The following is a 27,993-nucleotide window of genomic DNA, read 5'->3' as shown; positions in this document are numbered from 1 at the left end:
CCGCCGCCATGTCCAACTACATCCACGTCCCGCCCGGCTCCCCGGAGGTGCCCAAGCTGGACATCACTGTCAGCGAGCGGGAGGGGCCCGGCTACCGCCAGGGCGCCCTGCAGCTCCTGCGCCGCCTGCGGCCCCACTGGAGACCCGAGGAGGTGACGCTGCAGGTACGGGGGAGGCCGGGCGCGTCGCGGGGCCTGCGCCCGGGTCCCCGGCGGGGGATGCGGCAGCCCGAGCTTGGGGGGGAGGGAGGGAAGGGAGAGAGGAAGGAAGGGGGGAGGGCGGGCGGCCATTGTGCGGGGGAGCTGCCGCCTCGCTTCCTCCCCCTCCCCCTCCCTCCTCGCCCTCCCGATGCAGCCCCCTGCGCCGAGCCCCATTTGCTAGGCAGGCTGGCGGCGGGGCGTGTCGGCGCGGCAGCATCCCCTGCCCCCTCCCGGCCCTCCGCCTTCCGCCGTCGCTCGCTTTCCTCTCCCTGCCTTCGTGCCCTCCCCGCTGAAACTCGGCTCCCCCCAGGCGGAGGGCCGACCTCTGCCACCCGCTCTCGGCTGGCGTCCCTGCCGCGCGCACGACGCCCGCTGCCGGCCCGGGGCCTGAGGGCTGCGGTGCCAGCGAGGGAGGGGAAGGGGAGGGCCCGGCCCCGTCAGCTTCACCCTCCCCGGGTCCGTGCCGAGCAGGGCGTGTTCGTAAAGCGGTGGGGGACTCCCCTCCTTCCCGGGGCGGAGGAGGGGAAAGGCAGCCGGAGGAGGAGGAGGGGGCGGCTGCCTGCTGCTGCTGCCTGCGCTGCCGTTGCGCGCAGGGGGGCGGCCGCCGGGGTAACGGCCGCCGAGGTGACGGCCGCCGGGACGCTCCCCTGGGCGCCATCGGCCCCGGAGCCCTTGGCGGGCTCTCCACGCCGCCGCGCGTACTAAATAAATACGAATAGATGCCTTGGATTCGCTGCGGGGTTTGGTGTTAGGCTGACGGTATCTCGATAAGTACCAGCCCCGTTAACGTCCTTGCTTGCATCTCTTAGTCTTGACCGTATGCCGAAGTATCGCCGCTTAGTCTCTGGTATTCTCTAGGTGAGCAATCGTTCATGTTTGTGACGAGTCATCTGCTTGAGGATTGGCTGCTTTTGTGCTTCTAGAATATACTTAACCTGGCCCCGTACAAGTCCTCAGTCAATTTACCTGGCTAAAAGAGCAGTTCGGTTGCAGCCTGTGTTTAGTTGAGTGTTCTATTATATGCTCTTAAACTGTGCTATTCGGCAGTTATTAATATGTGGAAGTGTCTTATTTTAGTCAAGTTCCTCTGGAGAGAGCTGCTGGAACTAATTTGTATAGAAAAACAGAGCACATTGAGGTAATAGCACATAAACTGACTGAATTTTTCTGAAGTTTCTTGATAGGAAAAGAAACTTGACACATGCCAACCCAGTTAGAAAAACCTCATTAGCTTTATTTTCATACTAAGTAATTTCTTTGAGGGGTGTAGCCATAAGTTAAGCACAGTCCCAGCATCTTGAGGTGCAGTGAAAATAGCTTTACAACATACAATGCTAAACAGCGTTGTTAGAGTTCGTAGAGTCATAGAATTTCTCAAGTTGGAAGGGACCCATGAGGATCACCGAGTTCAACTCCCTGCTCCTTGCAGGACTACCTAAAGCTAAACATGTTTTTGTTATTTTAGTTCTCTGATGAGAGTACTTCTCAACAGAATATTTTTCTTTCTTTTGTACAGGAATGCTAATAAATGAAACAGATACATTTTCTTATTAAGGAGGGATGACTCTAACCTTTTGGGAAAGTTCTAGTAGGTTTCAGGGGAAAAAAAAAAAGCTGCTTCCTTCCTCTGTCACCCTCTTCAGAAGAAGCAATTAACAGAACCAGTACCATTGGTGTGGAACAGGGACTTATTTGACTGGTCGTGCGATAGTAAAGTAATAGACTATGGTCGATGGTTAGAGGTTTCGGTCTAAAAATTGAGTTTTGTTTCAACCAAGTTACTTTAAGACCAAAACTTTTCAACTTGCTTTTTTCCTTTTGAACAGCAGAAGAACATCCTGTTCATGAAGCTCGTCAGTGGCCTTTTATTTTTAACTCTTAGTCTGTGTTTAAACTGTTCTGCGTACGTAACAAGCAAGAATGCGTGTGGTTTGAAACTAGTTGTATTACCGCCATTGCTGCTGCAGTCTGTTACACATGCATCACATACAGGAAGAAGCTGAGATGAAAGATGACTGTTTTTTTTAAGAGGATGGAGTGAACAGAAGGTCTGCCTGAGGGGCATATAGTTGGGAGGGAGATGAAAATGGGAATCAGGTATTGCATGGAAAATATGCTTGACTAATCTGAAGCAGCAGCATCATAGCAAAGCAGACAAAGAATGTTGATAGGCGGAACGAACTACTACTTCCTCTCTTGAACTCTGCTTTTAGCCACCTTTGCTTTTAGTACTTCTTGGGTCAAAACAATTATAGGAAGTTGAAGAGTCCAGAGTTTGACTTTAAAAAATTAACTTCTCTTGCAAAAATTTACTGTTGTGTGTCAAATTGCTTAGTCAGCTAAACAATTTTGAAACTGTGTAGTTAAAAAAATGTATTGCTTAATCCTCACTTTCTGTAAGATTTGCAAGTATCTAAAATCATGAATATATTTTAATTGCTAAACATGGCAAACATTTTTTTTGGATTTCATAAACAAAAATGCTCTTCAGAACTCAAACCCTGTTTTGAATTGGTGAACAGCTTAAATCGTGACAGTGGACATTCTAATTCTTATATTTTAGACAATTCTTTATTAAGGAAAGATAAAAACTTAATTGTTTTAACTCTTTACTGTCTTAAAGAAGTCGTATCACCCTTCCTGATGTAAAAATACAACCGCAGTTTGGAATCTGTTGCCCACATTTATTTCTTAATTTTTCCTCCTGTAAGGAGATTCATTCGTGTTTAATATTTGAAGGAGGATCAGTATTTGGTTACAATATGGGAAGGTTAGTTACCACTTCAGTAAGTGCAGATTCGGGAGTCTTATCCCATGACCTATTCTACATCTTGTAGGTCTGGTGATGATGAAGGATTTGGTAGGTTAATATAATGCAGTGTAATGTTATGGTACAGGAAAAACAATTGTATTTCTTTCCATTCTGAAGTAATCTTTAACATTGAGAATAAAGGCTGCTTGTTTTTACTGGTGAAGAGGCTTAATTTGATAGTGCTAATTTACATGTACATTATGGATAGACCAGCATGATATCTTATGTGTGGGGGGAAAAAAAAAAATCAGCTGCAAAATCATTCAGGGATCTAGAATGATAAAAATTATATGCTAGCAAACAGTGCTCTTGTCCTGGCTCAAACCTTGAAGAGGAAGGAGAAGAAAAGTTCAATTTTGCAAAGGGGTTCAAATTCTTCAATAAGACTTTGTTTACCTTCCCCCAGAATCCTGCAAGCTCCTGTCTGGAACTTAGTTCCAGATCATCTCCAAATAAGTGTCATTAAGTCTTTTTTTATTCTCTGAAATAATTGGACCTTGCTTCTTTTCTGGTACCATGTCTTTATTACCAAGATGTATGTGTCTTTGCATGAGTTTACTACTGCAGCATTTTATAATTCTTTGTAAAAATTTCCTCCTGTAGCTGTGAGATGCGAACACACAAGATAGAGCCATGCTTACAAAGATTTGTACTTTCATGAGCAAAACACCCCTCCCTTTTTTTAATACCAGAGGTTAGCTTTTTGCTGTGTCTCTGCTTTTTCTTCCTGACTTGCGCTCACTGGCTTTTCTTCGGGCAGTATTTTCTGTCTGCAGCTCTAATTTCTTTGCTTGTGTCAATCTTGGTATTTTTTTATAACAAACTATGATTAGGTTCAGATTTCTGAACTGGTTAAAACATTCCACAGTTTAAATAAACAGACTGAATGTGGGATTTAAAGCATTGAAATAACTGAATGGAAACAGAAAATGTTAGTCTGTGGGAAACAAAGTAAACTAACTTTTTATTTTGTATCATTACATTTTAAGAGTATTTCTATTGCTTAGCTGTTTTTAGGACACGATGCTCTTCAGCAGCTGTGGAAGTAGTTCCCACTTAAAGAGGAGTAACTGAGTTCACAGGTTAACATGCTGAAGTGCTAATATCTCTAAACAGAAGTGATGAGTGAAGGAAAGAATAAGAAAAGTTAGAGTTGCAGAATGGGCTGCATTGCTGATGAGTTGTGGAAAAACTGTAATTTGAGGTGTGCTGTGAATGCAATGTAACAGTAGGTGGGAAATGTAGACAGTATTAGATGTCGTTTGAGGCTAGGTTGGTTTCTCCATTCTTACTGAGATTCTGATGAAGCTTGATAATCTCAGTCCCTTGTTGTAAAGGTTTTTTTGTGGTATCAGTGGGTGGGGCAGCAATCACGCATGTGGTGACGTTTTATGTAATTGATGTGCCACATCACAGTGCATGATGTGCATGCTATAGGTGTGTTTGTATTGATGACTGGTTCTAATTACAGAGAATCGATATTGGCTTAGACACAGCTTGGATCTGGCTATGTAACGGCATATAGCTTATGCTATAGCTATCTTCTATTCCAATGTTATGAGTTCATCTAAGGTGTTTTAATTCCTGGGTTTTTTCCCTGTACTGTTATGTGGCCATTTTATGTCAAAATCTTCTGGGGAAGGAGCAGCAAATTAATTCTTTGAGTTAGAATAAAATCTTATACTCCTTTTCTATTAGCTTAATTTTTTGGATGTACCTGTAACTTGTTTTCATCAGTATCACAAAATCTGTAGAAAGATCTAAAACAATTCACCACTTTAGAAGTCTTAACTAGTTACCTGATGTTGACTGTTTTTAGGTAGGAGAATATTCTTCAGAAACAAGATGAAAAATATGTAATTTCTCTTTGGGGTTTTCTTCTGACATAAAAGAAAAAAAGCTCCCTCATCTTGTCACACGTTTAGATCAGAACCAGCCCTTGCAAGGGGTCAAGGGATGATGTATCTATAGGATTTTATAATAGACTGCTGAATGTAACTTAAACGGTCTTTATGTTGAGAATATGGAGGATGTGAAACTTCAGTGAAAACCTTAAAAAAGAAAAAAAAAAAGCCAAACAAGAACAGCAACACCACCCCCACCCCGGAGTTCTTCCTTAAAGCTGCAGCCTTGATGATTTAGTAGCAAAAAAAAAAAAGTTTCAGTGATACCATATAGCATAGATCGTGGTGATGTTGCTTTCTCCATGCTGCTGTCATGGATGAGCACCCAACGAGTTCAGTGGAAACTGCTAGTTCAGCCTGTGGCCAAACTTACCATAGAATGGTGCCATTAATTTACTGGCTCCCTGCTAGCCTTGGTACTTCTAACACCAAATGGTCCTGTTTGTGATCATTGGACCACCAAAATCACGTAGACAATGGCTCTCGCCTGCTGGGTGTAATGATCTAGAGGATATGGCTCCAGAGCCTGGAGACCTTTGAATGATGTTTTTTTTAAGCCCTGTTGAATGTATGAGAATTTACCTAAGGCTTGCATTTTCCATTAGTCGTACTTTGTCCTTCTTTTGGGAATAGCTGTGGAAAGAGATGGAGAAATAACTAGCCTTATTTCAAGAAATGAAGTTCTTGATGTATACTTGTGGATGTGCCTGTATATACTTCTCCAGAAGAAATGAAGTTACATCTTGCAATACAAACTTGAAGTTTTGTGAGCATTAAAGAAGCGTGTATTAAAAGTCTGTTCCTTTCTGGAGATCTTAATGTGCAATACGGGGTTCAGCAGCAGAATCGGGGGAATCCCGACTTGTTTATGCTGAAACTTCCCATCACTGTTCTGTTTCTACAGCAGTACAATACTGCTTTCTATGTTTCTTCTCCTATGAATGTAATAACTGGTTTTACATCTCTTTTGTGAGTGGTAAGTGCCTTCTACTTTGCCCATGTGACTCTCTATTTCTGCCTGTTTATGCTTATTACATGTGATTAATTTTGTTCTCATCCTTCGAATTCTTTTGAACACCTGGAACAATGGGATCAGATATAAGCTTTTCTTGAACCACCTACTTGTGAGTTGGGAACATATCCATCATGTGCCCTTTTCAGGAATCTAGTAACCTTATCATTGCTGATAAGAGTGTTTTTAGGGTAAACTGTCTCAAAGATACTTCATGTCTTGGTTGAGTTTTCTCTGCTCTTCTTGGACTCACTTGGCCTGTCTTGTTTCTACTACATGCTGCTTTCTGAGACTGTGTTTGAGTAACTCAAGCTTATTTGTAGCTTTCTCACCTTCACTCTGCATTTCAGTAAACAGTTTATATTTGTTTCAAAGAGCTAGGAAAGCCTTGACTTGAAGCTATATTTCTGACTGGATTGTGGGCCAGTATAAATCCCATTTCCAGAAATGTTTTCAGAATTTAGTTTTAACTTTGTGTGACCTCACCTGAAAGCACTTACTACAATGTGATAAGTACATATCACAATAATTTTAATTACTGTATTTAAAATAAATAATTACAAGAGTACCAGAATCTTGCTGCTGGATTTTTTTTATGCATTGCATTGTGTTCTTAACTTCTATTGGCTCTCTGTATTTCTTGATTTATTTCTAGAATTGTCTACCCGCTATTCATAACATTCTGTAGATTCTTCCATTGTCTTCCACATGGCCTTGAGATTTTACTGATCATCTTACCCATGTCATCAGAGTCCATTCTCTGTTTATGCTGCTCAGCTGATGCTTTTCTTACAGAATTCCTCTTTTGCTCTGCTGCAGCTCAGGTTACGTTTCAGGCAAGGCATTCTAAGCTGATTCTTTAAATGCTACAGTAAAGGCATTCTGAATAAAAGAATAAAGTGAGTATTATGTTGTTCTACTGGTAAAAAACGGATGTTTTCTCATGATGGAATATGGAAATTGTCTAGTTCTAGTAATGTTATTAGAAAAGTAAGCAAACCCTTCTTCCTTTTTAAGAAGCAATAACTAAAATGCTCCTGAGTGTAAATAATTACTTATAGCAGCATGTTACAAATAGATGCTAATAAGAAGTAGAGTTCCTAAATTATCAGTTGAGGGAGTCCAATTTCCTTGTTGTAGATTTCTTTTTATTAACACTAATGAGATGTTTTAAAGGCATAATAGACCTGTGCAAAAGCTGTACAGTGGCCAGAATTTTCTGTTTAACAGCATAAGCAAATCAAATTCTTGGTGTTTCTTTGCATCAGTACTACTTAATGTCTGGTTTTTGGTAGTATCGCTATTTCTGATGACCTTAAAGCTTTGTGGTTTTTTTAGAATACAATTTTGTATGGAGAGAAGGGCAAGCTTCATTAGAGGGTTGTTTTACAAGAAGCAGAAAACAGTAGCACAAGTTCCAGTGATTTGAAGTGGTGCCATTGTATGTTGGGAATTACTGTCTATTTTGTTTGCCATCTTTGCCAATAGAATTTTTTTTCTTCAGAGGGGATAGTGAATTTTATACTTACTGGTTTTGATCCTTCTTAGTTCAACAGAACTTTAACTTTTCAGTCCTGCAATGACAGGATAAGAGCTTTCTCTATTAAATTTCAGAAGTTTTCATTTATGTATGGCAGGCAAGATACCTTTTTAACTTGATTGACAGCTCACACAAATCACTTCTGCAAAGTGCTCTTTAAACTCTTTAATGAGTTAATTCGGTTTTTATGCTAAAATGTGTGAGAATCAGTACTTCTGCATTGATGTGACATGTTAGAGTGCTGTGTCCAGTTCTTGGCTCCCCAGTATGAGAAAGGTACAGGCTCAGTGGAGCGAGTCCAGCAAAGGGCCATGAAGATGGCTGAGGGACTGGAGCATCCTTCATATGAGGAGAGGCTGAGTGGGCTGGGACTGTTTGGCCTGGAAAAAAAGAGGGCTTACAGGGATGGACCTTAATATGTATAAATACCTGATTGGGGTGGGGGGAATGAAGAAGAGGGAGCCAGACTCTTCTGAGTGCCCAGTGACAGGCGAGGCAATGGGCACAGAATAAAACACATATGAAATTCCATCTGAGCACAAGAAAACACTTTTTTTACTGTGAGGATGGTCAAACACTGGAACAGGTTGGCCAGACAGGTTGTAGAGTCTCCAGAATTCCTGGATATTTCACTGGACACAGTCCTGGGCAACTGGCTCTAGTTGGCCCTGCTTGAGCAGGGAGGTTGAACTAGGTCCCTTCTGATCTAAGTAGTTCTGTGACAATACGTGTACAAGGGGGAAGGTTATGAATGAATACATTACAGTATAAAGGTGTAATTTGTGATTTACAAGCCATACTTGAAGCGCATTTAAGTACTGCCTGTTCAAATTAGGTAACACTGCTCAAGCACATCATCCTTTTCTTGGTATAGCATGTGCATTGATTGTTGCAACAGTATACTTACGTACACGGAGAAAACATAAAATATCTGCATAAGTATCAAGCAAAAGACTAGGATAGTGTTAGAGTACAGTTGTATTCATTTTAATGTGAAAACCAGTATCTATGGTGCTAAACAGTATAGTTTTCTTAGTTGCACTGATTAACATTGTAACATTTAGTTGCTGTGAAGATTGTTTAAGACAAGATTCTTCATTACTTGTCTCCTATTCTGGGTTATTAAAATAACAGCTACTAATAAAAAAAGCAGGTTTATTTGAATTTATGGCTGCCCTGTGTAGATGAAAAGTATATGATTTGCTGAACCTACTTCTGCAAGATTAAGTGTTTGTTTAAGAAAACGGCGTACCTTGATATCCTCTGCTATTCTGCATCTCTCCTCAGTAACCTTGAGCTATTTCCTGTTGATTTTGTTGACCTCATAGCATAGGGGGGCTACTGAGGAAAGCAAGGCATAATAGCTTTGTCTTGTCTTTTCTGAAATGGGGAGACTTGACCCAACTTCACATTTTTTTTTTTCTTTAGGAGCTAAAAAAAAAAATGCTCTTGTTGCTTGATTTCTCCAAATCCCTGAGATTTGGAAATAAGCTGTCACTTGTGTTTGAATGATACTACTTTACTTTTAAAAACAAAGGCTACCTCTTGGAGGGGGTCGGGGGAAGGCAAAGTTTCTGAATTGTGTTTGGCTTTAAAAGAAAATAAAAAACCTGAAACACCACAACTGTCCAAGGTTCTAAGGAGTGATAATGCCTGTAGAGAAGTTGCCTGTTGTTGACATGTATTTTTGAAGAAAAAGTACTTTTTTTAATTAACATTAATGTTTAATGTAAGGTCTGAAATGCAACATACCTCTCCATTTGTCAGTATTTTTGTTCTGGGCCTGACTTAGGGTTTGAGGGAGAAGAAACGCATGAGGATGTGTCAATAAGGAATTCAAACTGTTGTCATTGAACACTTAGTATTCTAATTCTGATAAATAGGTTTCCATTTTCAGCTGATTTTTCTGACTTCTATTACAATTATGAATTAAAAAAATTCTATGGAGAGTCTTCAGGTTGCCTTTAAATAAAAACTGCTTGCAGCTTCAAGGACCTACATAGTTTGAAAAAGTTCTAATAAAGGTGATCAGACCGCGTATCCATTTGTCTCTTGTGCATATGTCAGAACAGTTAACTAAATGAGAATGATAAAAGCACTTCCTAAAGAAAGTTGTCAAATTAAACTTGCAAAATGTCCACCCAAGGGAAAATTGTGTATGTCTAACAGTGTATGTTAACCAACTTGAAGTTACTTCTTGCTCGTTTTAGTGCAAGGTCCTGAAAGGAGGTTTTGTTCTTTGTGTGAGAGTTTATTCTTTTTTAATTGAGTCTTAATTAAGGTTTTGGGGGTAACAGAGTGGGAAAAGAGGCATGACTGTAACCAGTTAAAAACACTATACTTGAATATAAATTAGAGTTGCTGTGAGAACCTTGACTTTAAATTGTTTACTACTTATGGTTAAGACTGCAGGAGGCTGTTCAGTAGTTATGAAAACATTGGCATTTTTGCTTGTGATGCTGCTTGTCACCTGAGAATGTTAATGTCTTGCACTTCAGTCACTTACCCACATTAGCTGTTAGGTAGTGGTCATCTAGCAAGTTCTTAAGCATTCCATCTGGGTTGACAAGAGTGTAAAGAGTTTGAAAGCACCAAACATCAGTTTTCTGAACTGTAAAACTGTCCTAGATTGTGGGAGGAGATCAAGAACTGCTGTGTTACTCTTGCAGGCATTGAGTGGGATTTCAAATGCTTGACTACATGCAACTGGGTACATGCAGCCCAGTAACTCAGGAGCTAGTCCGCTTGTCGGGTAGCATCTGTAAGAGGTCAGCCTGTATAATGACTACTTTAGGCCTCATCATCAGATGTGAAAGGAGAAGCAGCAGTTAAGGAATGGTGGGGTTTTTTTGGTCTGCCCCCAATTGTCCTTAGCTAGGAACCTGTAGTATCCATGCCTTCTTCATTATTTGAAAGGCAGTGAGTAGGTTGTTATTAGATGTAAACCTACTCAAGTAATGCTCTTTCTACAAAAATAAGTAAGTTACTTGTTTCATCTTCAGTTTTGTTCAGGCATCAGTGACTGGACTGGTCAAAGTCTAGTGAATTGCAGGACTTTAAAAATTGCATTTATATACATCTTAATGATAAGGACTTGAAATGCTTTTGTAATCTTTTAAATGGCATGTACCAGTTAATGAAGTAAAATGGGAGGATAGTGGGTCTTGTCAGAAGCTTTTAAATATGGAATGGTACTAGAGGCTGAAGACTGGGGTCTTGAATTTTAAGTGCTGTCTCAAATTTGTAGAGGAGCCAAAGTGACTTTAGGAATTGTTCTCAATCAGTAAAGGGAGTAATTTAGAACAACAGCACTATCTTTTACTAGTTGTGCACTGATCATCAAATACCAAAATTCTGAAGTGCATCAAAATTGCTTTTGTTTTTGTGCTGCCTGTATTCATGACAGTTTTTGTACTGGTCTAGGATTGCTGCCTTGTTGGGGCTTTGGTTTCAGCCATTTTATTTTAATCCATCAGTTTCAGAGTGGTTATGTGGAAACTCATTTTATAATACTGAGCTTTCAGTTATTGCCTTTTACGTGTAGTATTTCTGTAGTTCGGTGTAGCATGTTTTCACATTTTCATCTTCTCTTTTCATGTGTTACTGGGAAAAATCCTTGCAATGTTCTCCATGATTTTTCTTGTATCTTAAAGATTTCTTTTGTAAATGCTCAATCTAGTAAACACTTGTTTTGTGAATTAAAGAATAATGATCCATTCTTTCCCTGCACATTGAAAATGCAGATGGAGATCTGAGTTCCTTCTCCATTATTTTTACTTTTCAGCTGTTCACTGATGGAATCACCAATAAACTAATTGGCTGCTACGTGGGTGACATAACAGATGATGTGGTTCTAGTTAGGATATATGGAAATAAGACTGAGCTCCTAGTAGATCGAGATGAGGAAGTGAAGAGTTTCCGCGTGTTGCAGGCTCATGGCTGTGCACCTCAACTATACTGTACTTTCAATAATGGCCTGTGCTACGAGTTCATGCAGGGAGAAGCACTGGATCCAGAGCATGTATGCAATCCAGATATTTTCAAGTAAGTTTTTTTTAATTTTTTATTATTATTATTTCATTATTCAAGTTCTATGATGCCTATATGGTGTTCTGTCAGGCCCAAAGTATCTCAAGCTTAGTTTATGAGCAGGCAGAAAATAAATACTTCTATAAGCCTGCACTAAGTTGATGTTCACACTCTGGACAGCTCACCGTCCTCTGTCTTAGTTATCATGGTATTTCAGTGCTGAACAAATGATCCTTGCTGCCTCCCCAGAAGACTATATATATACTCATTAGAGGTCTGCTTATTGTGAGTATTTAACACTTGCACATTACCATTAAGAAGACCATTTAATGTGGTGGAGTTGTAGGGGACTGGATTCGTTTAAAGCAAGTACTCCTAGCTCTGTTTCTAATAGATTCCTTTTGTGAATAGGTTCAGGATAGTCTTCCGTCGAGACATAATTTTTTTAAACTATTAGCAGTGAACAGAAAGTGCTGATGTCTTAAGATTTTAGCATTTCATGTATGCACCAAAATGTATTTGCCTAACAACGGCAGCTAATTTGAGTCAACTCTTCTAAAGATAAGCAGTTTGAAGAGTAGACTGTAAATACGGTGAAGTACGCATACGTAACTGTACTCCAATCCGTCCCACCTCCCCTCCCTTAAGAAGCGCTGCTAATGATCTTTTGGGTCTTTAAAGATACTACCCTATAGCTGTGCTGCTCTTGTTTAAACCCTCTTTGGATTCCCTTGCTGCATTTTTTTTTTACAGTTTTTCTGTTAAGTATATTGTAGTTGTCTTCTCTTGTTGCTAGGAAATATGTGATAAAGACGTCAGATCTATTGCAGATATAACATTAATTTAAACTTGGGTTTTTTAGACTCATTGCCAGACAGCTTGCCAAAATCCATACTATTCATGCACACAATGGATGGATCCCTAAATCTAATCTGTGGCTGAAGATGGGGAAATACTTCTCTCTCATACCCACAGAATTTACAGATGAGGAAGTAAATAAAAGGTAGGTATTTCACTATGTGTTTTCCACATTTCCCATTCTTTCAGGTTGAGGGGTAGAAGAATGCTTAAAAAAAATAGGTTTGGCTTATCATGTAATTTTGAAGTTTGTAAAATTTTGAGTTTTTTCATACTCTTGTATACTGAAGTAGCTATATAAATGTCAAAAAAGATAAGGAGAGACTTTTAATTGATTTGGTATGTTGTGTATATATACATACAGTTCTTGATTTGATTGGACACTTAATAAATGATGGTAGTTTTCTTTACTCTCTTTAAAGAACCAAGGTCAAGTGAAGTACTTATTTAGGTAGTTGTGTCTCAACAACTTTTAAGAGATCCATCAGTCTCCCAAACTGAGACCTATGTTCTGGGGTGAATATTGAAAGCATATTTCCTGGGGTTGCAGGAGTACTGCTTGTTCATTCTAACCTGCACCTCTTAGCTGTCCTGTATTTGTTCAGTTTATATATTTGTCTGAAATGGGGTGGCATAGAAGTAAAGTTATTGAAAGGCTGTTTTGGATGATGGCATGAGCTCCCAAAGTGTTTTCCAGAGGAGGAAAAGGTATCCACACAGTCATTCTAGACTTGTGCTATCACAGAGTTTCACCTGGGTTTAAGGGTTTAATTGCATCTTGTTTTTGGCATCCCAGTATAGCTCTTGTCTTGTAAATCAAGCTGTTTTTTCTCAGGAGCTTAACAAAATAAGAAAATATTTCCAGAGGATTCTAGCATCAGTTGCTGGAAGATTGAGATGGGAGGAATGGCAGAACTAGGGGCAATGTTTTACATTTATGTTAACCTAAATAAAATTTCTATGCTGTAATCTAAAGCTTGAGTTGAAGACAATGTTTCTTGGGGATTGGAGATTAAACTTTTAAGCTAAAACTGTAATTTGGAAGTGTTTGTACAATATCATCAAACTTCATATCACTCAGTAAGCAGATTCCAGCTTAAAAACATTCTTCATAGAACTTCTTTGAAATCACTGATGCGGACTGCCCTTCTTGCTGCATTGTAATTAAAGAATGATCTAGCAAAATTGTTTGACTTTTTTTCTCCTACAATGTAACTTTCTTAAGAAAACAGAAAATTTGAGTAGTTAATTGAAAGTCTAAAAGAGAACATGCCTACTTAAGCATATTTACTGTGACTAGAGTGAAAAATAAATCCTAATTTCCTCTGTATAGATACATACAGTACTTACTCTGTATTCTACTTGAAGTAATGTGAGCAAAAAGTGAATGAAATTCATGCTTTAACACTTCTAATCTTTACTCCTTTAAAAAATGTGCAGGATTGTGTTCAAGTTCTACTCCTGATTTTTGGACTACTGTCACTTTTACAGCACAGACAATCTTTAGAGAATTGGGTTTGGGGAGGACAGGGAAATAATTCTTGTAATTTGACTGCCGAGGTGTCAGGGGAAAGAGTGCTCTAGTTTGGGATAAGGTCTGTTGAATTATTTGAAATAAGAGTGTAGAAGAAAATAACATGAGTTATTTAATCACAAATGCTTGGTATGGAACACACTGTACTAAATATTAACACTCAAACTTCTTATACCTGAAAAGGTTTTTAAGTGACATTCCAAGTCCTCAAGTTCTTCAGGAAGAGATGGCCTGGATGAAGGAAAGACTGTCAAATTTAGGCTCACCAGTGGTACTCTGTCACAATGACCTGTTGTGTAAGAATATTATTTACAACAAGAAACGAGGTAGGTATTGAACTAAACAGTAAGTAGTGGCTTAGTTTGTTTATGCTGTGATTGCATTTTTGCATTTGCTACATCAGTAGTGTTATTTTACTGACTTTAAAGAGTGAACTCAGTTTGAGCTTTTAAGACCCAGTGTAGTGGTAGTGATATCTGTGCAAATATTAAGTTGCTTAATTAGCTAATTCTCATGTATATGTTACTCTACAGAGGAAGAATGTTGGTGCTCCTTGCTTTACTTTAATGAATTTGTTAATCTCTATCCTGCCTGTATGACTGGGCTTCAAAGTATCTAATTGTTTGTTAATTCTATTCTAGTCATATAAAGCTTTTTGGAGGAAAAAATATAATCATACAAGCCTAGAAAACAACTGAAGACATTATCTCGTGTAACATGTGTATTGTTCTGTTTTGTGATTGTGGGGAAGACACCTTCATAATGAAGTATCTTAGTGATACTTAAATTGAGTCACAGAATGTGGTATTATTTCCTGCATGAGGTACATAAGCATCGTAAAGATTTCTTTTGTAAATACGTACTTTATTTAAACAGTTGTAGGCAGTACACATCTTAACAAAGATGAATTACATTTTTGTTTTTGTTATAATAAATTTAACTCATAATTCATGTTATTATGAAGAATGCCTTAACTAAAATCTATAAAGCTTCTGTATAAACCCACAGTTTCTTTTATTTCTAGATTTGTGGTTTGAGGTTCGGTTACTAAATGAATCAATTAAACAGGATATTAAATCAAATGGAAAAGGCAAACTTGCAACACTAAAATGGCCATGGTGCAGTAAAAATGCACAACTTTCCTCCCATTTCAAATATTGAGCTCAGCTGAGTGCAACAAGTTCATCAGGTTAGATCAAGGTTTTCTTCTGAAGTTAGGATGACCTGTTCCTTCTAGTAGCTTCATATTTGTGACATGTAAGCCAAAGTGTGTGAGGTAAATGACTGAATGTAACTGAAGTATTCTCCATCTGTTGTCATTAGTCTTTGACCTTTTAAGCTTATGTGCCTTAATTTCTAAATAAAAACTAACAAAAACATGCTGGAGTTGGTTCTAGTATGAAAACTGACTGTGTACGTATAACCAATTTCTGCATCAGATATGCCCTCAATGCATGTGAATTGAGAAAATAAGGTCTTTTGGTGGCTTGTATACAAGTTTCCCTCTAATACCATTTTGAAGGGAATTGCTAGTACTTTCAGTCTATAGGTATACACATACAAATTTATGTGTATATACCTGTACAATGCTATTAACAGCAGTATTAAATTCTAAGAATTTGGTACAAAACTTCAGTGGTTTTACTTGGTTTCAATGGTAGGTTATAGTTCTACTTAAAAGGGGCGGGCAGGCATGGAAGGTATGCAAAAAAAGAGCTTGTGGTCTTACACGCATTGGAGTTGTGATACTGTAGTATCAAAAATAAATATATTGTTAATTGTGTGTGGGTTTTAGTCCTGAAACTACCTCGAGTTTTAGCATTTCATGACAGACCCATTGAGGTAAAAGTAATTTTTATAGTCACTTTTCATAGTAGAACCATGCTGCAAAAAAAAAAGGAGGAATTCCTTTAAAAGGCTCACTGTCATGGTCAATAGGCTTGAAGTTCCTACTTGTAAAACAAATGCTATATGCTTTTCTTTTTGTAAACAGAATGGAGGAAAAAACAATGCCAGCAGTGCATCACTTATGAGCAATCCTACAATAACGAGTGTGTGAGTGCTTAGTGTTTGGGGACAGGGTGGGGAGGAGGGAGGTGCATAAAGCACTGTGGCTTCAAGCTAGCTGTAAACATCTTGGGGGGGGAAAAGACTTGGAAATACAAAATACATTTGTATTAATACATGTATTAAACTTATGTTTGAATGTTATACATGTACTGTGTTGTAAAACTTCTGCAATCTGGGTACAACAGGTACTATTTTCATAGTAACCAAACCTCAATGCCATCTGTAGAATATTTGTCTGTTTGAAAGCTGTTCCTTACAGTGTACTTTTTACAGAACAAAAAATATCAATCTGTCTGTTAGTACAATCTTAAGATGAGGAACATGACTTTACAGTTAAAAGCTGAGCTTCCACTTCTAAATAAACATATATTGCTAGAATTTTTGTTTAGCAGAGCAAAACCTCTTATTGGTATACAAATAATTTTGCAAGAGCGCAAAATAAAATCCTTTAAAGATCTACTTCATTAGGAATGACATCAGACTGTATGAAGGTAGTTAACAGCTTTGGTGATGCTGTACTCTTACTAAATTTACTCTTTCCTCTAGAAAGGCTCCTGTGTATCAAAAAGACCTTGGTGACCCTAAGCTGGAACTAAAGAGAGAGAATTGGTCTTCTAGATTAACTGCTATTTTTTTTTCTCTCCCCAGTAAAGTTTGAGCAAAGCTGGTAGTGTTTATCTGGCTTTTCAGAAGCTGGCACAAAGAAAGTAACTCATTTATTGGTTTTAGCAACACTATTTATCATTTTGTTTGTGAATGCTTAATTTGCACATTTACTAGGCACGGGGTGGGTGTGTGTATGTGTGTGTTAAGCTACAGAATATCAACAGATACTAGGACTCCTGTCCAATGCAGTTAGAATGATTGTGGCTTATCCCAATGCTTTGCTTCATTTAGACTTGTCCTCTGTATTAAATTCATGTTAAATTTTCAGACTTGAAAGAAAAACCATAGTTGTGCCACATGCTGCTTTTAAGAAGAATCGGTCTCATGTCCTTAAATTTTATTTACGAGACTGGAATAGCATGTTGAGTTCTAGCTTCGTTTAATGGAGTGTCACTCATCTTACTTGAATTTGTTCGTGCTGTGGCTGAGAGAACTCTGCCTCTTGCTGTTTTGTTAATGTCCGTTTGCAGTCACTCAGGATATGAAAATTTGCAAGTGTTACTTTACATAAATTATAATTATCAGTGTGAACTACTCTTTGAAGGATATAACTCAGAGCTTCACGTTGCTCTTAATTACAATTCGGGCGTCAAGATAATCAAAATATGCTTGGTGCCTGGTACTGCTTATTTATAGGCCTTGTGTTCTGATGTTCATTAAGATTGGTGGTGGTTTTTTCAACATGACCTGGAGTTTCCAAAAATACCTGCTGTTTTAAGAGTATTCAAATACTTGCTATTCAATAAGACCAAGTATCAGTATTCTTTTGTCTATATCTGTATGTGTTCTTTTTGATTGTGTTAAAATCACCTGACAGGAAGTTAAGTGTGTAGGTAGATGGCTGGTTTTGTTCTGTTTATTCCGTCTGCCTACCCAATGTTTTCTATGATCTTTGGTAGGAGTCTGTGGGTGCTCAGTGCTTCTGAAGACTGAGGTATGTTTAAGGCTTCTGGTTTTGATCTAAAAACTTTTTTTTTTTCAAAGTTATATTGGGTATTTTATAGCTAAAATTATTCTCTGGGTATATGACCCATTTGTGAATTTTCAAGAATGTTCATAGCATAGATGCTTGTCTTTACTGAAGCTGTCTTCTAGGGCCTCAGTGGCTCACCTGATGAGCAGGATGGGATGGAACTCAGGATACATCATTCTGCTGTGGTAACTACAGCTAGGGCTTGCACGTCAAAAGTGCTTACCTTTATTAAACCATTAAAAATGATGAGCAGCTACAAAGAGAGGTGTCATCACCGTCCTACCTTTCAGTTCCCTGAAGAGATCTAACAGATGTCCTCTTGACTACTACTTGATCTATTTAAAAATTGAATTTCTGGTGTATGGCACACAACATGTATTCCATTTTGTGTCTTTATGTAGCTTTCATAGATTACATTGCATGTTGTCTACACTAGTAGACCCCTTGATGAAAGGAGTGTGTTTCAACTTGAAATATTCAATACTCTTGATGTCTCTATTCCTGTTGATAACCATAGCTTCTTCAGTGAGATGATAGAGCTTAGTTTTAACTCATGTCTCACTTCAATAAAATACAAATGTGCTTAGACTAGTGTCTCTTGTTGGTCTGCCTGCTCCCAGTGAAATCAGTGGGATGTACAAATTCTCAGTACTTACTAAAAACCGCAAAATGAAAGCTAGCTGCTTAACTGCTAGTGTAAGCCTTATCTTTTAGAAGTGGCTTTCCTGTATGAACTGCAGTAAATCTTAACAGTAACTCCTAATACTGTGCATATTTAAACAAGTAATGCAAAGTTTCTTCTGCTTCTTCTAAAACAAGGTAGCTGAGACACGTATGCATTTATGAAGTGACAAGCTTAAGGTGTTTGCTTTCTTTCAGTTTCACAGAAAGAACTGTGCATCTTTATTTTGAGCCTTTCAGGCAAAATTAAGCTTAAGGTTGAGTTCCACAGTAGCATAAGTCTGAAAAAGATCAGTAAAAATGCAGGACTTTTTCACTTCGAACTTTTGTCTTATTGAATGTGAGTTTGCCAAATTTTCTTCATCTGCTACAGATTAGGTATGCCATTGTTGCTGCCTTGTGGTGGCATGCGCTGTGCTACTACTTGTGCACTGACTGGAGGTTTTTCGCATCACGTGTTCACATGCGTTTCCCCACAGGAGAGTGCCTGGTAACAGCTGCATTCGTATCTTGTTAGATTCAATTTCTTACTGTACATATTATTTATACTGGAAGTAAGTTTTGAATGTTAGCTGTACTTAAAAATGCATAATAGCACTTAGGTATAATAAAGATGAAATTTGCACATGGAAGAAATGTTAAGTATTTCTTATGTTGATATTTTGCAAGTAGACTTTTACCTGCTATGTTTGTATTTTACGTGGGGGAGGAAGGAAAACACTCTGAATACAAGCAATATCAAATGTTTGGGTGTGTGTAGGGGGAAGTTCAGGAGGTCGGTTGTGTAGCAGAATATTAACCAGGGTTGGGCTGTGCATGTTGACTGGCTTGTAACTTACAGGTGTTTCTTCTTAAAAGTAGTACTAAAGAAGGAGTGTGAAATGCAAGCCCGTACAAGTATATGAATTTACCAGTCAAGCAGTGGCTGAAGTTAATCTGTGACAATATTACAAGATCTTGGCTGCAGCTGGTATAAAATTTCTTGTCCCTTCAGAGTTCTAGAGAACCTCAATTTTCCATTGCCAACAAGATTTTCCTGGGAGGAGCTTGCCATTCTGCAGGCCACTTTCATGTTGGTTTGTCAGAGCCTAAAAGGTTTAACCTCATAGCCTTGGTAAGCAGTCCTCTCTTTCTGTGGAAGTAAAGGTAAAGTCTGACTTGGAGGATTGTGCCTAAGTGATTTTTCGTTTGTGTTGTGGGGTTTAACTTCCATTATAAGTGCTTAGGCAAGAAAATTTATCCATCTGGCAAACATTAATGTGTTAGTATTTCAAATATGGTAAAGATGAACTGCATAGATACAAGGAACACTTCTAACAAAGTTGTTCTGTGATAACTTGGTCAGGACATTTATCTGGCAAAGCCATTGTATTCGATATGTGCAATATCCATAAATCTTAAGGAGGCAGTATATGAGACACTTAAAATCCTTAGTCTTTATTTACTTTTTTTTTGACCTGGAGTTCTGATAGTTAGCATTAGTATCTGTAAGATGTTTTAAGTCATGCTAAGAAGATTGTTCATTGTAATAGGAGTATGTTGTTATTGAGTAAATATGCAGCCAGTCATCAAAAGAATGGATGTAGAGAGGGAGAAGGGTGCAACTGTGAAAATTACCCATTTCAGCATAGCAATGGGAGATGTAAGGCTTTACATTTTAATGTTCTAGTGCGAAAAGCTCTTAGGTTAACCCATTGCTTCCTTTTCTGATATTTTTAGTAATTTCGCTGGTTTCCCTTACAATACAAGAGCTCTAGTTTTACCTAATCCATCTTGTTAATGTCTTGACTAATGTGGTGTAGACATTCTTGAGCAGGTTCAATGCTGTATTACCTTGACTGAAACATTTTCCACAGCTTCGCTACGGGTAAATGTAATTTGGAAACATTTGGGGCTGTGTTTGCTGCTTTATTAGTCCTTGTTTACATAACACTACATAGTTTCCAGGACTTGAGGATTGTCTGATGGTTTCTTGAGATTAGTTTAAGCCAGCTAAAAAAACGCAACAATTAAGAATAGCCTTGCTTTGTAAGTGCGGTTGGAGGAAGCAGGAAATATCAACATGTTGCAATGTGTTAGTTCACTGTAGTTGCACACTTGTGTGAGAATAAACAGAAATGTCTTTTTTAAGTTGGGGAAAATTGATCGCTATTTCTACATAAAGTTTGAATAAAGGATCCTCTGCTATATTTCTTAATTTGAAGGTAAGGGATGCCCTCATGTGGTAGAAGTTAAAATTGAAATTCTGCTATTCAGAGCTTAAAAATAGAGGACTGCAAGGTCTAAGTAATTATCAAAGAGCTTTCTTGAATGAATATTCAAGGAAATCTCATATCATAAAAATCACAGCCTTACCCTGGAATGTCTGAGTGCACACAATGGGGCACAAATAAGATGGGTGTGTGGTTTTGTTTTGGTTTTCCCCCAAAACTTCAAAGGACACCAAAGGATTAGGGCCGTGACTCCATTTGGTACGAACTCTGATGTTGCTGCTGTTGTGTCTCATATAGGTGATGTGCAGTTCATAGACTATGAGTACTCTGGATACAACTACCTGGCTTATGACATTGGAAATCACTTCAATGAATTTGCAGGTAAAAATTGGATTTCTGAGGTAAAGGTAAACTGGTGTTATAAAAAACCCCTCATTCTTACACAGACAGAGGAAGAGAGAACATGCCTCTAGATCCATGTATATAGTTGTTTGTCTAATGGTATCAAAGTGTGTCTCATCTTGTAGGCCAGTTATGCCCTTCCTTTGCAGTTCTGCTAACCCAGAAATGGGAATATCATGTCCTAAGTTTTGGCAGAGTTAGATACAGAACTTGCAGCTTTCACAGTATCTTTCTGTGAAATAACACAGCAGAGACTCGGCCCACTGTAATGAAATACTGCGGATCTATTTTTTACAGCATAGGCATATATATAGAGAGAATACACTGTGTAGTTCCACAGTTCCAAATGGCAGGCTTATGTGGTTTTTTGGTGGCTTTGCATGTGTATGCTAAGTACTTGCCCTTGAGTCGTGTCCTAAAATGAGAAGTAAAGGCTAAGACTCTGTGGCAGGAAAAAGGTGGGATTTTAGGAATAAGGTGCTGGTATACTCATTCATTTACTAGTTGACATTTTTTCAGTGAATGCTCATTCCGTTCCATAAGAGGGAAATAATCTACCAGTCATTGTTTCACAAACTGAATGTTAAGTCTAGATAACTTAAAAAATTCAGAATGTATACTTGGTAATTTAAGTATTTGGAAAGCAAGTTAAATTCTTTACAAAAGATATTTGAGAGCTTTTGATTTTTCATCTAGGACTTCTTCTGAGAGTCTGACTACATCTTCAAGGAGCTAAGTACAGTAAGAAGACTAAACACAGAAATACTTTTTTTTTGCCTATGGAGAACAGTTGTGCTTCACCTGCTATTCTCTATCCATCTAGTAAAAATCTGATTATTTTTTTTTTAAAGCTAAATTTGAGTGAATCTGACATAGGAAAGAGTTTAGGTGCTAGGGGATTGCACTCTTCATAAAAATAAGACTTAAGGAGAATTCCCAAATCCTCTGGGAATGATAGCTAGTGGGAGTGAACTGTGATCCAGGTTTGGGACTCCTGGCAGACTCCATATGGCCTGTGATTAAGTATCTCCAGTACAGGAAGAAAAATAGGACAAAAAATAGTGGTTGTGGAGATAAAAGTTCTAATTCTACCAATACCCTGTGGGGGAGAGAGGTAGACTTCTAATAAATTTTTCATCTTGGAAATAAGAGCTTAGTTGGTGAGAATGTGTGTATATATATCTGGATTCAGCTTTGGATATTGTTGCATACAAGTCCCTTTTCTAATGAAACATGTAGTATTTGATATGTGTTTTAATATGCTTTTGTTTCATAACGCAAATGCTTTTTCTTGAGGCTTCTCTCAAAGCCAAACTTGTTGAACTTCAAAATACAAGTAGAATATTTATGTGGCTGTAAACATACACAGGATAAATCTTTCTACTACGTTGAATACTCTGATTTATGTGTGAGAAATTCTTGCCAACATGTAACTGATAAAATCAGGTCAAAGTAAAAACACTGACGTTTTTCCACATCAATTTCTGCATGTGTGTTGGGGGCGAGGATGGGAGGGAAGTAGTCCAGTAATGTGATTCTAATAGTCTTTTTAGACACCATAAGGTTCTAATAGGTATTTTTTTCTTTTTCTAGGAGTAAATGAGGTAGACTACAGCCTTTATCCTAACAGAAAATTACAGGAACAATGGCTGAGATCTTACCTTGAGGCCTACAAAGAATATAAAGGATTTGGCACAGAAGTCAGTGAAAAAGAAGTTGAAGTTCTATATGTCCAAGTCAATCAGTTTGCACTGGTAAATAACAAACTGTTGATTAGAATATATTAAATGCTATAGAGAAGCCTGCTACTCTATGGACAAATGTAACTGCCAGTTTCTTACTCTGAGTGCTGTGGTATGTAAAGAAAAACTTCCTTAGCCTGTTCTATGGAAGCTTTCTGTTGTGTGTTAATTCTCTGTAGAATATTCCTAGTGAAAGAGGCAGTGAGCGTTCAGAAAACTTTTAGTGGGTATTTCTATTGGCTGTTTATTGGTCTGGCAAGTTTCTGAGTTGGCTAGAGCTTATTTTGGATCTGTGTTGAACTTTTTCTTGTAATGGCAAGACAACAGAAGAGCAAGGTAGTACTTCATAAAGACCTATAAATCTTCTGATTCTTAAAAGCCTTTTTAAAGTTAAGATGATAAAATTTTATTAAACTAGGATACTTTGGTTTTTTTATTTTTTTTTTACAGGTAATTAGGACACTCTAGAGTCTTTCATTACTACCTTAACTCTTTCCTTGCCTGCAGTGTCTTGGCAAGTAGGGAGTTGCTTTCAGATTTGGTTTTGGTCACCTTAGTGGTTTAAATTGTAGCAAAGTGCACATGTAATCTGTGGTTTCCTGGAAGCTCTGCCTCTCTATAGAGAGTGAGGGCTGTCTGTGGGAGTCTGCTCCCTGCTCCTCCTGTATCTTGTGCATTATAAGCTGTCTCCTGTCTGTCAGTCTGTCTTGCACAGACTTCGGATGCAAAAGCTTTACTCCCTTGTTCTTTCCCTTTGAAAACATGGAGCGTGTTCAATTTTGACCTGCCTTCAGAAAATTTCACCTGGCTTTGGTGCCTTGTCCTTCAGGGAAAAAGACCACATAATTCGTGAAGGTAGAATAAGAAGTTAAGTAGATGTGGCATTGAGTCCTTGAATACCCCAATTATGTATACTGTTAGAAGCAGTATGAAGATGTGGGGTTCCCCCTGCCCCCAGCTTTATCTCTGTGTGATTTCTGAAGGTATTTTACAGGTTCACATTATTTGTGAACACATTATTGTGTTCAAAAAATGTGTGGACGTGGCATTGCAGGACATGGTTTAGTGGGCATGGTGGTGTTGGGTTGATGGTTGAACTTGATGATCTTGCAGGTCTTTTCCAACCTTAATGATTCTGTGTATTTTGTTAGTCCTGATCTTGTTTTGCCTAGAGGATGTAACAGGAAATGTTACAGCAAAAGTGCCTTTTACCCAACAGCTAGATAATTTTATTTTGCTTTCTCCTGAAGAATAAATAACATGCCAAACTATTCATAGGAGGACTAAGGCTAAGAAGCCAGTTTGGCCTTATTTCAGTCCTCTTTCTGACTAATCCAAGCGCACCTCTGTTACTGTAACACCTTCAGTTTTCTGGCAAAAAGCTAATGGTTGCAGTGAAAAAGTACAGTTCATGTTCTACGAAGGTGATTATTAAACAAGCCCTTTAAAAATACCAGCTTGTTTGCTGTTCTTTTAAAATCTGTATTATCAATTGTTACTGTTAAAGTCAGCTGTCCCATTCATTTAGGAAAGTTGGATCTGCAATTAGTAAGCTGGTGGTCTGTTTTATAGCATTGTTTTGTCAGTTTTAACTATGGTCATACAAATGTTTGAGGATAGAGTTTTGTTTAGAGAACAGCTCAAGACCTGCCTATAGACCACACATAATGCACAAATACTGCCAAACATTCTTGTGTCAGTTAATGTGGGAAGCTTTGTTAAGAGAAAATGTGAGCTAAAGTCAATGGTTGATGGTGTAAAATGCCAAACTGCTCACTGTCAGGCGAAGTTATCTGAACTAGAGGTACAAGAAAGATTCACATGTTCATACAGTAGTTGCCATTTTAAGGTGTTTTCAGGTGTGTGTGCATGCATGTGTCTTCTACGCTTCTGGTGAAGTGTTACATGCAAACTTCGGGAAGCAATTCAGGTAATTACTGTAAGCAGTTATTTACTGAACAGAAGTCTCTGACGTATAGCATTCGTAACCTGGGTGGTCCAGAAATGTCTCCACAAGGAGACTGTCAAGCTCATGGCCATTACATATACTTGTTCATTTGAAATATACTAATAATCGTATAATTAATCCATAGCTTCAATCTGAAACTGAACATAGGCCTCCAGACTACTTATCTGGACTCGGAAGTAAGTTTGGAACAGATGAGAAATTTGTGTAAATGCTGATGAGTTCGAGGCTCTCTTAAATAGCTACAGATCATATGTCTTTGTCCAAGTCAGTAGTGAAAGTAAGTTGTAGTTATAATGACCTAAGGGTTGTAATTAAAGATTCACAAGGAATGTCATATTTGCACTAGAGTTGAGTACATGTAGAATAATGTATATTTAATTAGCAACAGTAGAAATGAGTCATATTTCTGTGCATTTTTAACATGGTGTATATAGTTGTACAACAGTCTACTTAATGTTGCATTTAAGAAATAGGTCATCTATTATTTTTCTTGAAAACCACACATGGGAGAGTCAGGAGGCCAATGGATTTACTCCTCCGATTGCCAGTAATTAATTCTATAATACTTGTTTACCAATCTCTTTGGTAAAGAGATATCAAATAACTTCACAAAAAGATTGGGTTTTGAGAGTTCTCTTGTAGATAACATATTCTCACATTGAGACGAAAAGTTTACATGTTGGATTTTATATAATGTTAATATTTCACTAATTTTTTTTTTCTTTCAGGCTTCCCACTTCTTTTGGGGATTGTGGGCTCTAATTCAAGCCAAATATTCCACCATTGACTTTGATTTTCTAGGGTAAGTGTGTTTGCTACATAGAATCATAGAACATTTGAGGCTGGAAGGGGACCTGTGGGGCCATCTAGTCCAACACCCCACCTGTCAGAGACTGAGATCTGAGCAACAGACCTGATCTATGTGATCATACTATAACTTTTAATTTTTAAGAGAAAACAAGACAGTAAAAGCTGTTTCTCTGTGCTTCTTGTTGCTGAAAGTTCTCTAAATTAGTATGTGCCCCTAGGCTAAAACACATAGTATAACAAGGCCAGGAACATAACTAGAGGAGTAAATGCTTTTGGGCATTGAGTATTTTTTTTGTTGTTGGAGACATGAAGGCATAAAAGCCAAGTTGGTCAGTGTGGTGTACTATCTGTCAGACTCAAGACCTGTGTTTCCAATGGCAAGAGTCAAGCAAGAAACGGGGCTCTTGTATAAAAGAACTTGTTTACTTGTAATATGGAGTGTTGATCTTGGAAATTCCTAATGTGTTTTTATGCCAATGAAAGTTAAGTTCTGTTTCCTGAGATGCTGGCCAGTGGTGTTCTGTTTCAGGTAGTTGTGTGTCTTTGGCATTTTTTAAAATGGTCTTTCATGGTAACAAGCACAGGAATTAATCTCTCCACTGGGGACTGGGCGAGGTGATAAAATTAATCATTTCACTTGGTAAAAGATCTCACTTTAAAATTTTTTGCACTGACTAAGCCAGTGTACTAGGTTTAGTTGTGTCATTTTGTAAATGAGACAAATGTGAATTTCTTCTTGTAACTAATTATTCTCAAGTAGAAGTACTTGTTAGTAACCACTAGATGGCACAAAAAACCACAGTTAAGGCACAGGTTGTAGAACCCAAAAACGTGTCAGTTTTGAATAAAATGTCGTTCTTGCAATGATCAAGATCAGATTTTTTTTGGAATTGTAGTTGTCAGTTGTTGGACAGTCTCTATTAAGAACTAATAAACAGGAAAACACCACCTTTAATAATTCCGGAACAGCATCTGTTTTGCAAACTGAGAGTGGGGGGTGGTGGTAAGGAAGTACCATAATATGGTTGCTCTGTTCTTAATTTCTTCCTTTGGCAGCTGCTAAGGGTCAATGTTGGGAAGAGGGTACTGGGGTACGTGGACTTTTGACTAGTCCTACCTAGCATGGCTGTTGTTTTCACGTAAGGAGTTATCTGCTCTTAACTTTAAATCTCTCTCTCCCTTTGAATAGGTATGCAATTGTTCGGTTTAATCAGTATTTCAAAATGAAGCTGGAGGTCATGACATTAACTCTTCCTGAGTAATGAAGAGAAAGAAACTTACCAAGTGGATAGACAACCTCTGAATCTTTTCTGAGAACAGATACTGCAAAAAAAGCTAATCATTTGTTGAAGTTCCGTAATGCTCACTTGGTGGTTCTTGCTTTATAAATAATGCCTCTAAACAGTCCTTCAATGTTAAATTTAATATGAATAGCATATGTACTGCTGTTGATACAAAATGGATTAGAAACTTGCTAAATCTATAAAAAGTTGTAGAAATGGCAATTTAATCCTTCTTTGTAATTTAACATATGTTGTATGTGAATTATTTATTATAAGTTTAACATGATTCCATTGCTGCTTTCATTGGTTTTTGTAAAAGTTGGGTGCAGACAGTGAAGTTTTTCCAAAGGATTCGTTTAACAAATTATTTTATTGAAGTTGCATTAACTTATATTAAAGAAAACATGGTCAGAGAATATTAACCTTTTAGATGTATACAAGCAAAATATGAGCGATAATAGACTTGTGAGATCACCAGTGTGCTGTAACTAGGGAAAAAGGTTAGGGTGATCTTTATTTTTTCCCCTCTTTTTTTAAAAAAGAAAAAGGTAGCTTTCCAAATGATGGTATTTTTCTTTTTTATAAGAATCAACCAGCTTGCTGAAATGATAAATAACATTTTAATTTTTCATTCTTGATGCGTTAAGCTGTAGAAATGTGAAAGTTCCGTGGCCATCAGATTCTTTGAGGGTATGTACCATCATAGTGTTAGATGGACAATGTACCATCTAACTTGTGTGGGAAAGCTGCTTGTTTATGTGTACTTTTAAAGAAAAAGACCACTATTACAAATCTATATTCCTTTTTGAAACTTGATTCTAAATTTGAACACTATTCTGGTGTCTATATTTGATGTGCTTCAGCAGTATCTTAACAGAATGGACTATTGAATTGAAGATTAGTGAACAGAGATCCTGTTGCACTGGGAAGCAAGACACTTCGGTTTACAGTTTGTGTATTGTTGACATCTTTCTGCTTTGTCATCTTCTAACATTGGATTCTAGTCTTAAATGCTTGGTCCTGTAGTTGCAGATTCTGGTATGCCTGTTTTTAGTTTGGGGTTTTTGGTTTTGGTTTTTTTTCTGTGGCAACAAATTACTTTTCAAAGTCTCCAGTTTGAAGGATAATACGGAAAAGTATATGACTTGAACAATGGGGCTTTGATCATCAGACATGTTTTCTTACTTCTTAAAGCTATTATACCAAGAATGGTCTGGATTACAAAATGTGAATTGAACAGAAAATGTTTACTTAACAAAACAATGTATAAGTTTGAGTGGAAAAGAGGCTTTAAA

The 27,993-nt window shown here is 37.9% G+C and overlaps 1 protein-coding gene across 1 annotated transcript; it reads left to right on the top strand.

Annotated features, from left to right (window-relative positions):
• The first annotated feature begins 8 nt into the window (after positions 1 to 8).
• Positions 9 to 27,993, top strand: ETNK1 (ethanolamine kinase 1). Its single transcript, XM_059816137.1, has 8 exons — positions 9 to 164; positions 11,253 to 11,512; positions 12,360 to 12,500; positions 14,073 to 14,215; positions 20,790 to 20,873; positions 22,488 to 22,648; positions 25,334 to 25,407; positions 26,605 to 27,993. The coding sequence occupies exons 1-8, from the start codon at positions 9 to 11 to the stop codon at positions 26,675 to 26,677; spliced, it is 1,092 nt and encodes a 363-aa protein (XP_059672120.1). The 3' UTR covers positions 26,678 to 27,993.

The sequence above is a fragment of the Gavia stellata genome, chromosome 4, assembly GCF_030936135.1.
Source record: "Gavia stellata isolate bGavSte3 chromosome 4, bGavSte3.hap2, whole genome shotgun sequence".
In the NCBI taxonomy this organism is placed as follows: Eukaryota; Metazoa; Chordata; class Aves; order Gaviiformes; family Gaviidae; genus Gavia; species Gavia stellata.
The sequence above is the reverse complement of the archived record's forward strand: the minus strand, read 5'-3'. Positions and strand labels throughout refer to the sequence as shown.